This window comes from Mirounga angustirostris, unplaced genomic scaffold (assembly GCF_029215605.1).
Source record: "Mirounga angustirostris isolate CCGP_5_RB_7025 unplaced genomic scaffold, mMirAng1.0.hap1 SCAF_7, whole genome shotgun sequence".
NCBI lineage: Eukaryota > Metazoa > Chordata > Mammalia > Carnivora > Phocidae > Mirounga > Mirounga angustirostris.
In genome coordinates, this window is record NW_026991715.1 from 126,143,449 (window position 1) to 126,154,970 (window position 11,522).

The 11,522-nt window shown below is 34.5% G+C and overlaps 1 protein-coding gene across 5 annotated transcripts in view; it reads left to right on the forward strand.

Annotated features, from left to right (window-relative positions):
* NADK2 (NAD kinase 2, mitochondrial) overlaps positions 1–11,522 on the forward strand; it is a 47,109-nt gene extending 35,587 nt beyond the window's left edge. For 3 of the 5 annotated variants that reach the window (XM_064596796.1, XM_064596799.1, XM_064596798.1), the window contains 4 exons: positions 4,912–4,967; positions 5,086–5,139; positions 7,235–7,358; positions 9,441–11,522. In XM_064596796.1, coding sequence (XP_064452866.1) covers positions 4,912–4,967; positions 5,086–5,139; positions 7,235–7,358; positions 9,441–9,579 — 373 coding nt within the window. In that variant the 3' untranslated portion in view covers positions 9,580–11,522. The remainder of the gene's footprint in view (positions 1–4,911; positions 4,968–5,085; positions 5,140–7,234; positions 7,359–9,440) is intronic. The other 2 variants (XM_064596797.1, XM_064596800.1) reach the window with 1 other exon arrangement.

The window sequence follows — 11,522 nt, forward strand, 5'->3', positions numbered from 1 at the left end:
TTCTGCGTAGGAAATCTTTACTAGGATCTAGTTCTTTTCATCAGCATAATGAACCCTCTTTTGGTGCATCCCTCGCATTGCATTTTTTTCCTCATAGCACTGTTCTAGCACTTACCACATTATTAGTTCTCTAAATAGCTGACACCCGGCTGGTTCAAGCAACTTGAGGCATTTGGGATGGTGACTCATGGTTTTGTGTGGTTTGTTTGTCTTTCCCCTCCCTCAGTTTTTTGTGTGTATAGCACAGTACCTAATACATAATCAATTTTTTTTAAAAATAAATGACTACATATACAGTGGAAAACAGTACTTAAACTGTTATTTTAAGTTTGGATAGTTTAAAATGGAGTAATACTTTCTCAGTATTACTTTTTAAAACTTTTTATTGTGGAAAAATTTATACGCAAGAGTAGACAAAATAGTATAATCAATATCCATGTACCCATTAGCCAGTTTCAATAATTATCAACACATGCCCAATCTTTTCCTCTGTTCCCCTACTGTCTCCTTTTGTCTTCTGTTATTTTGAATTAATTTTTAGACATCACATTCATTCATAAGTATTCCATAACTTCACATCTTTTTTTTTTTTTTTTTTAAAAGCCTCATCTTTGTCAAATAAATGAACCTTTGGAGAAAAATGGGAAGTATTATTTAAAGATTGGCTAAGATCTCATTTCCCTGAGGGCCAGTGAGAACTAATTTATAGGATGACTTTTAACAATAATTGTTTGAAAAAATAAATTTAATCTATTATAAAATTATTGTGTAACCCTCATAAAATGAAAATATTATGGTTAACTGCCTAATTTATCATGACATCTTTTCTGCTCACTGTGATGTGTTACTTGTCGAAAACTGTACTGAGAATCAGAAATGGATTCCTAGATCCTTCTTCTCCTCTCTCAGTATTCTGATCCCCCCCAAAGTGGGCAAAGTGGTATAATTGAAAAGAGTACTAGCATGGAAGTTAGAGCCCTGGCTAAACCACCAGCTAGCTTTGTGATCTTGTACAAGATTCCTTTTCTGCAAAGTGAGGAGAAATGGAACAGATAAAATAAGATTATCTTCTGAACGTGATTCTGTAGGTTCCGTTTTATGCGCTAAATACAAGCTATCAGTTATTTAGCCCCTGCTACTTTGAATATACTGTGCTAGGTGCTTTATATACACTGACAATATTCTTACAGAAATCCTGCAAGAAAGTAGTTGTAGCCCTGTTTTATAAAGGTAGAAATTAAGGCTTTGCAAGGATAAATAATTAGTGTGAGGTCACAAATAGTGTCAGAAACTGGAGACAAGCACAGGCGTGCTTGACTACAAAACCAAGGCCTTTTTGACTGCCAGCTTTGAAATGCAGAGTTCGTACAGTTCAAAGATGTGTTAGCGGGTTGTACTGAAGGATTATCAAGGTTAACTTGCTAATCTTAGTGAAATAGTGGTTATGCTAAAGGCGGTGAATCAGCTTTGACTTTTGCATTGGGGTGTGTGTCTGTCTGTGTGATTTTGATAGTTTTAGTTTTCAACCTTTTAATAGTAAGAGCATAAAGAATAAGAGCCATTAGGCTTGTAAAGTAGTCCTGCCCTCCACTGCCACACACTTCATAGCTGAGTCCTGTGTTGATGTTGGACATGAGTAAGTATGGCTTATATTAGGATTTCAGTCTTTTCTATGTTGCTTATTAAAGTCTCATGTTGTCTCTGATGTTGTGGTCTAGAACTGTCTCTGTCCCTGCCACCTTGGTCACTCAGCCTCTTCTCTGTTCAGCCCTACATAGCTTGCTTGCTTCTAACATCTTCTACCTTACTCCCTCCCATTACTGATCCTTCTTTTGCTGTGATTGCATTTCCCATTCATCTTTTGTCCTTTTTCTGTTTAGAAAATGGGCGGAGAGAAGAGAAGCCTGGGGGCCAGAAGGGCTGAGGGAAAGCTGTACATTTCTATACGTTAATAACTTTATCAAACTACCACTTCTAAGCTTTTTCTTTGTCTTGAGCTTACATATATTATTTAAATTTTCAAAAATACTCTGGAAATAAGTGATTTTATTTTTATTAATAGAGTATTATTAAAAGGTCTCAGGAGTTTCCCAAAGCCATGTGGCTAATAAATGGTGAAGACAGGATTTAAGTTCTGGACTTAACTCTAAACTGTAGACCTCAGAAATCACTGGAAAGAAAGGAATAGAATAGCCCATTTCTTTTACTCTTTTAATGCTTGCACAGAGAGATAGAAGTTTTCCTATGTGACCTCTCAGTCCTTGCTTTGAATATGAAATGTGGAAATGTTTAACTTTGCATAAGATAGTTATTGTAACTGATAAACCCCCAATCTCAGTGACTTAACACCATAGAAGTTTCTTTCTTGTTCTTATCAAGTCCAGGTGCGTCCTCATTGGGAGGTGGATCTCCAAGTAGTGACTCAGAGTCCAGGCTCCTTCCATCATGTGGCTCAACCATCTTTTAAACATAAATCCTAAAGTCTCTCTACTTATATACATCAAGCCAGAGGAGGAGGAAAAGCATGGAGGATGACCTGTGGGAGGCTTATTGGACACAGGTTTAGACGTGTTGTGCATGACTTCTACTCTCATTCCTGTAGCTAGAACTCAGTCACATGGCTTTATGACAAGGAAGGACGGAGAAGATAGCCTGACTATGTGTGTACGCACATACACACACACACACGTGTGCGTGCGCACACACACACGCAGAGAGTCTGGGGATTAGCTATCCCATTTTGCATTCCTAAAAATTCCTCCACAAGACAGGGTTATGTTGCATAGCAAGTTGTCTCTGAATTATCTCATTGTTGTCTCTGTCCTCTACTTAGTGTGGAATTAGCTACATTCACTGGGAGAAGTACTACAGAGTTCAGTCACATATATTTCTGTTAGTTTTTAGGACTGTTGCCAATCCCCCTCCTCCATACATTGTCTTAGCCAACTTAAGGGTAAATGTTCTTAAGTGAAGGGAAAGCTTTACTAGCTTAAGAAGATAGGAGATTCAATTTGTCTTTGAATTGGATTGTCTTTAGTGGAAATTATGTGTGATTTCAAATGAGAACTCTTAGAATGGTGAAGGTTGTAGATCTAAGAAAAAATCATCATGTGCTAGCTAATACCTTCTTAGGCATATGGTTTGTCTTTGATGTAGAATATAAACCACTCCTAAAGGGAGAGTGAACTGGCTGAAATCCAGGTTGCAACCATAGGAAATTCCTCTTAATTTAAGCCCAATTCAGAGGACTTAGTTTGGGTTGTCTTGTGGTATCCCGAATAAGTCCTAGTTCTAGGACTATTAGATCAAGTTGTATGAGACTTTTGTTCTCTTAAGTCTTAACTTCAATATTTTAATTCAATGGAACCCTAATAAAAGAGCTCATTTTATGTGACTTTTAATTTAAAATAGAGTTCTAAAACCGTATCTTCCAATAATGTGAATATTCAGAAGAATTAGAATATAACTCATGCACATCTCTTTCATTTGATATTTTCATTCAGTATTGAGTTTCTGCCATGAGCCAGGTGGTGCCGCAGATGCCTGACCTTGTAGTGTGTGGCAGTAACTCTAATGAGATAGGTATTGCAAACCTCATACTAAAAAATGAGTCGGGACACTTATTTTGCTTCATGCCACATAGTAAGTATGAGCAAAGGTACAGAGGCAAGAATGGGCTTGGTGTGGTTGCAATATGAAATTGGAGAGTAGATAATGGTGAAAAACAGAGTAGGCAATGGCTAGTTTGAGATTTTTTTAGCATAGGCATGTGGTCTGTGAATGACCCCAAATTTTTAATATAAAAATTTGTGTATCTGCATTGTTAAGAGAATGCCCAAAATGTTATCACATTTCTCAAAATGTGAAGGGTATAGGGTTAGAAGGGTATGCAAGAGTATCTGTTACTCTCCCCTCCTCAAAAAGGTTGAGTCACTGAATTACGTTGAGAATGTGTGGGTCATTGTTATCTACTGAGGCCATGTGAGAAGAGTTGTGAGGCAGCAGAAGAATTCTAAATCACTGGGAAAAAACAAACAAAACTTTCCATAACCATCTTGGTAGACCCAAGGACAGAGCTACTTTTAAAAGTGATTCATGTTTGTATTAACATTTGTTCTTTTAAGTGGTTAAGCAAGGCATCACACAGCAGTAAAGATTTCTCATCTTTTCTGTTTTATAATTTAGAGAGATATTTACACATTAAAAATATGTTAAATAGTATAAAAGGATATCAAATGAAAAGCTAGTCTTTCATTTCATATCTCTAGTACTAATCTCGAGACAACCACCCCATATATATATATATATATATATATATATGTAATATTTACTTCCCTGTTTGTTTATATATACTACATAATGCCTTTGGTTTTTTAACTTAACATATCCATTATCTATCAGCACATACAGTTCTTGTTTTATTCTTTTTAATATCTACATAGTAACATATTTAACCTGCTTCCTGTGAATATGAGTTGTTTTGCTATTATAAACAATGCTTTGTAAATAACCTTGTACATGTCTTTGTGTATTATAGATGCAAGTATATTTTAGGATAAATTAGTAGATTGAAGAATATCTTCATTTTAAATTTTAATAGGGCAGAATTGCCCTCCAACTGCAAGTTTTCCATCAGTGTATGAGAATGTTTTTCTCATACTCATGCCAATATATTATCAGTCTTTAGTTTGTATTTCCTTAAGTAGGAGTAAAATTGAACACTTTTTCATATAGACCTGTAAACTGTTTATGTACTTTGCCCACTTTTTAAAACTGGGTGAAGTGGCTATTATCTTTTGGTTGTTTTTTCTTGATAATTCTAAGTGTTCTTTTGTATATTAAGTAGATAATTCCTTTTTCATTTTTAGTATGTTTTTAGAATTAAAGAACTTACGTGATGTTTGTTTCTAGGTCATTCAATATTAACAGGGTTGCAACTCAGGCTGTGGAAGATGTTTTAAATATTGGTGAGTACCAAAATAGCTAGTATGTTATAATATGCTAAATAATGTATAGATTTTATTACATGTTAGCTATTATATGACACAAGATATTTAATCAAGAAATTTCCCCCTTTTTCAATAGCAAAACGACAAGGAAATTTAAGTCTTCCATTGAACAGAGAATTGGTAGAAAAAGGTCAGTGACTAATGATCATAATTACTAACCGTTTCATTTAAGTTCTGCATCGATCTTGAGGACGTCATTGTGAAGTCTACTTGTCCAATTAGCAAAGCCTAGTACTTTTCTGACTCAAACAGGCTCTTGATATGATATCCCTTTACATGTATTGAAGCAATGAAAAGTTTAGAGCTGGACTTTTTATATATTATATTTTTGTGAACTATGAAATATAACCTTTATGTCAAAACGGGTGTTAGCTACAAACATGTCCTGGGGGATAGGAAAATATAGAAAAATATAGATCTGGCAAATGGGAAATGCTTACTTAGACTCAGTATGCCATTAATATGCTCTGAATGAGATGGAATTCACTGAGCTGTGAATGCTTATCATCACATTCACTAAAATGTTCTCTTTATAACTTTTGACTACCTACTCCTGCCCAGTTGCTTCAGGGTTCCCTTAAGAGAACTAGCCGTGTTGGGAAAGAATACTACTGATCAGGGAGTTTGAAGACCTGGGCCCCAATCCCAGACCAGTCACTCACTGAAAATATGAGCAAGACTGATTCCATTCCTCTACTTCCTGGACTGCAAAATGAGGAAGGGGAAGTAGATTGGTAATGAATGCATAGGGATTCTTCAACTGTATTCTTAAAATTTTTTTTTCTAAATATTTAAATTCTTAAATAGGAAAACACATTCGTTTGATTTGCATATGAAATTAACTCACTACAGTCCCATCTCATCTATCAGGAACATTTTTGTACAGACTTCACACTACAGCTTTCCTTTCTGTCTCATTTTAGTTGAACAGTATCCTAAGATTAAGGTCAATTGTTTTTTAAAAAATCCAAACTTTTTCATAGTTTATCTACTTACATATGTAATAGTGTCAGTTCATTTAAGTGTATATTTTGGATTTCCAGGTAAGACTTCCTTTGTTGGGGGAGATGCTTGGCCTTTAATAGTTTGAAAATAGGACTAAATCTCTGACGTCCTTTTCAGCTCTCTAAAATGGACTTTTTCGTTCTCTCAATTGGAGACCAAAAAGATTAACATTAAATCTGCATCAAAGAAAGGAAAATTAGGCATTTATAGTAATTTATTCATTATATAATTTAACTTAAAACATAATTATATAAAACAACTGAAATTTGTATCAGGCATGTAAATTTAAGGGTGTATATATAAAATACAGTGATTTTTCTGCTTTATTGAATGAATGTTACTCCTTTGAAAATTTGTCCTTAGAAACAATAGTGAATGCAGGGGTGCAGTCATTGTTACAGACATTTCTGGAATTACTTCTTTCAGAGCTAGCGCTTTTTTTTTTTTTTAAGTTCTCTCTATGCCTAACATGGGGCTCGAACTCATGACCCTGAGATCAAGAATCGCATGCTCTAGTGATGAGCCAGCTAGGTGCCCCTGGAGCTGGGGGTGGGGTGAGGTGTGTGTATGTGTTCGTGTGTATTCGTTCCCAGAGAAGCAAATTACTATTTTTGAGAGTGAATTAGATTTCAAAGAGCCAAATAATTTAAGTGAAATTTTGGTAAATAAGCTAGATTATCTGACAGTCTTATGATCTGTTTTAATGTGGTGGTCAACTAAACGTTCTTACAAGCCTGATTTCTTTGTACAGTTGTTTTTGACCAATTTGTGCTTTGCTATCAACTTTCACGTGCCTCTTGGTTATGAGAAACAGGTCTCAAAGATTTCTAAACATATCTTGAGTAATTGCAGTTTCATTAGAGAAAGCATATTGCCTGTCATTGTTTAAGACTGCATTTTATATCAAGACAATTAACTTATGAACACTTTGACATGGTATTTTGCAAGGGAACTTGGCAAGGGACTGTCGGAACTCAAGTTCCATTTGAGTGCCTCAAGCTAGTTCCTTACTTCTGTTTAATTACTGGTTTTGTAGCCCCCCCGCCCACTATGTCTATTTCTGCTATATTGTGGTGGATACAGGCTTTGAAGGTTGTGTGTGTGTGTGTGTGTGTGTGTGTGTGGTTTTGAGGACAGGATAGCATTCATTTTTCATTTTGCACTTCTCAGAAGTGACCTTCTTTCATTGACTGAGCTAATACTTTTTTTTTCCTTCATAGTAACAAATGAATATAATGAATCGCTGCTCTACAGTCCAGAAGAACCAAAAATACTTTTCAGTATTCGAGAACCAATAGCAAACAGAGTTTTCTCCAGCAGCCGTCAGCGTTGCTTCACCTCAAAGTAAGCTTTCAAAGGCTGACTTCTGACTTTGCTTTCATTGCTTGTAATTATAAAGGAGTCTTGGTTTTAAAGTATTCAGTTTGATGAAATTCACTCATTCAAACTAATCTGGTAGGAAAAGTATAGAAGTCGTGGAACTAATGAGGTGTCATGCTGTACCCTGGTGAGAATGGTATTTTCCTTCCTAACATACTGTACCATTTTAGAGAAACTGTAAGTGAATAGAAGGGGCATAATTATTTAATTGGGTGATGTGGATTTGTTGTTTTAACATATTAAGACACAATAAGATCAAACTATCACTTTTAAAAAAACTGGAAAGCAGCTTTTTCATATGCTATGGGATAAAAGCAGGATAAACATTCTATAAAACCTCAGTTGTATAGCAATAAACTTTTAGAGTAGGACTCATTTCTGTCACCTTTTCCTTAAAAGTAGCCCCCCCTTCCCACATCTATCAGTTTTTTTTTGAAGGGTGGATATAAAAAAATATATAATTTATTTTGTAAAGGTTGTCCAATTTTCTGAACAAAAACACTGAAAAGTCATCTGTCTCATGGCAGGCGAAGTATGGTTTAATTTTGAATTGCTGCTTATACAGTGTACATATTCTTTTTTTGAAAATACTGTTGATATTTTTCTAGGAAAAACCCTCAAGGAAATTCATTTTACTCATTTGAGAGTTAATTTTGATTACTCAATAAATCTATACTCTGTTTAGGTGAGACTACAAAGACATTTAAATTTTTGCTCATATAAACAGAATAGGCTTCATGACTTTGGCAGTTGGACAATATTTCTTAAACTTGTCATAAAAAGCACTTATCAACAAAAGATTGACAAATTGAACTATATTAGAATTAAGAACTTCTGTTAATTAAGACAACATTAAGGAAATAAAAGGCAAGCCTGTGAGATATTTGCAGTACCTATATCCAACAATGGACTTATATCCAGAATATTGTAAAAATTCCTACAACTCAATAAGAAAAGGCAGCTCAAAAATTGCTGAAGTTTCAGACTGTCATTTCACAGAAGAAGGTATCCAAATGGTGAAGTGTATGAAAAACGTCCTTGACCTTATTATTCATGTGGGAAATGCAAATTAAAACTACATATTCTGATACCATATACTCACCAGAAGAGCTAAGATGCTAGTTGTTGTAAGGTGGGAGTAACTGCCACTTATATATTGTTAGGAATAGTTTGGAGAGTTGTTTGGCAGTTACCTACCAAAGCTGTATATAGCACATGCATTGACCCAGCAGTTCCACTCTTAGGTGTATATCCAACAGAAACGTATATACACAAATGTCTGCAACAAAAGATGCTCAAGAATATACATAGCAGCACTACTTCCAGTAGTAAAAACTCAGGTGTCAGTGAATAGAAGAGATCCATAAATTTTGGTATTTTTATACAATGGAAGTGTTTTCATACAGCAGTGAAAATGAACACACTACTACTAATGGTAATAACCATGGATAAATTTCAAAAGCATACTGTTAAGCAAAAGAAAGCTAGATACAAGCAAACCTATTCTTCCATTTATATAAAATTTAAGAACAAACAGAGCTATTACTACTATGGTGACTGACATTAGGATAGTGCATGTGTAGGAAGGAGCAGGGCCAGGGGCAGTGAAGGGGCTTCTGGGGAACATTTGATTCCTGATTTGGGTGAGGAATGACTACACAAATGTGTTTACTGAGCTGTACACTACAAATTTGTGCCTCTTCGTGTGTTATACTTAAGTAAAAACTATCCATGAAAATAGTTACATTCTTGTTCAATATTAGTACTTGTAATAATAATAACATTTTCTCATACGAAAAAAGCCTGTGAGTTCCATCAAGTCTGAACTTGTTCCCTCATAACTGTTTGGGTGAAGGGAGCTATCTTGAATACTAGATTTTGGTAATGTACCCATATATACATAGTTACTCTCTCAAACCAAAGAACTTGATTTTAAAAATCAAAGCCAAATTATCTGCCAATTTCAATAAAAATAAGGGTTTTAAAGAAACCATAATTCAAGGTTAAGAAAACTTAATATTTAATGAGCTGTTTCTTTCTGCTCAGGGTGTGTGTTCGTTCTCGTTGTTGGGATGCCTGCATGGTTGTGGATGGAGGTACTTCTTTTGAGTTTAATGATGGAGCAATTGCTTCGATGATGATCAATAAAGAAGATGAGCTTCGAACTGTGCTTCTAGAACAATGAAAGATTTCCTCAGATGACAAATTTTGACTACTGGGAAATGCTTTCATTTCACTGCAGAAACAGACTACCACTCATAAAGCTACGTATTTTGGTTGTTATTGAGACTGGTTGGCCCTGAACTTCAAAGGTGACCAAGAAAGTGAGATTTGCATTATTCTTCTTTTGGATTTGGATAGAAAAGAATGTTCGCTGTGTTAGAAAATGGATGGACTAAACTGATTAGAATTGATACCAGTGAAAGTTCTATATTGCTTATAGTTGGTATCCAAGAGTACTGATATCTTTTTAGAGAGGTAGGCTCAAATAAAGGATTAAATGTTTAGGATTTGAAATTTCACTGTACAAGTTTTTTTTTTTTCCTTCCCTTTCCTAACTGTGGAATTGGTCAGACCAAACACATATCATATGATTAGTGTATATTTTTTATAGTACCTAAAAAATCAAGATTTTTAAAAAATTTTGATGGAGAATTTTGATAAATCCTGACATTGACCTAATTGAAGTAGGTAAGTGCATTTTTTATATGTGCTTAGAATTTTCTAATTTCAGAATACAATATTGTTATGGCTCTTTATTAAGTTCAATCATTTTTGAAATTATCGATGTTTTCATTTAATAATTGACTTTCAGGTTAATTTTGACAGTGCTGGGTGAAATGAAGTATATCTGGAAAAAATCATGATACTGTTACAAATGTATTAATTATCCAGTAGCTTTTTTTTTAGGTCATAGACAGTTTTTTTTGAATGCTTTTGAGTCTTAATAGATTTCTTCCATATTTAAAACTCTAACATGGAATCAAAGACTAAAAGGATGAGCTGCTTAGACATATTAGGAGTTTGGTGAAACCTTTAAAAAATATTTTCATCTAGTATTAGGAGTATTGTCAGAAAATGGATTCTTTAATAAATATGCAAAACATTAGTTTTGGAACTGCCTTACTTTTAATATCATGGTAGTTTTCACCTAGCTCATATTCCATGTTTCACACATTAGCTTTGAAAGATAAAATGTTACAGCTTCCTTCACTTCCCCCCACCCCCATGAGAGCTCCTTTCGTTTGAGAGGAAATTATCTAATTCTTGATCTACTTATAAGTAATCCTAGAATTTTTACAAAAAGCACCTATTGCTGCATCATGAGACAACTGGTATTCTCATGCCATTTATTCAGAGTTGTATCTTTTTTTCATTTGCTGTTAAAGAGTTATATTCAACATTCAGATATTTATTGAACACATACCTTATGCCATGTACTGTGTCAGATGCTGGGTATACATTGATGAATGAAAGACTCTATCCTAACAGAACTTGAGTCTTGTGAGCTCAGAAATTCTGTGAAAGCTAGGAGATGTATAATCAAATTGAGTGCTATTAGTTTTGCCAACGTTTAACATGTTCTTGTCAAATTTTTAAATAAATGTTATACAAAGGTAATCTAGGTTTTGATGTATATCCAGAACAAGAATCTGTTTTTCTTTTCTAAGTATCTGCATAGACACTTGGAGCAGTGTTAAAAAAAAGTGTTTTCCCAGAGCTGGATCTAGTTTCTGGCTTGATTTAAAATTATTAACTGAAGATAACACTTTATGGTATGGGATTTCAGTTCTTTATAAAAACTCTAAGAGGTTTAACTGCCTTCTTAGCAAAAATTCCAGCTCCCATCTTTACATCAAGCAAATCTGATTGTCCAAAATGGTACCATAGATCTGTTAATATGTAACGTACTAATAGGCAACCTGCTCTGTAAAATTGTTCATAAGCTGTATTTTAAAGGTTAAAAAGTCAATCTGCTCCCTTTGCAGTATAACTTCTAACATTTCTGCTATGTGGTGGGGATTGATTTAGAAGAGAGAAGAGGCAAAGGATATTACAATAGAAGAAATGTTTTTATGAGTTAACCTTTTAATGGCAACTATATGTGAATAAACATAATTAAATTAG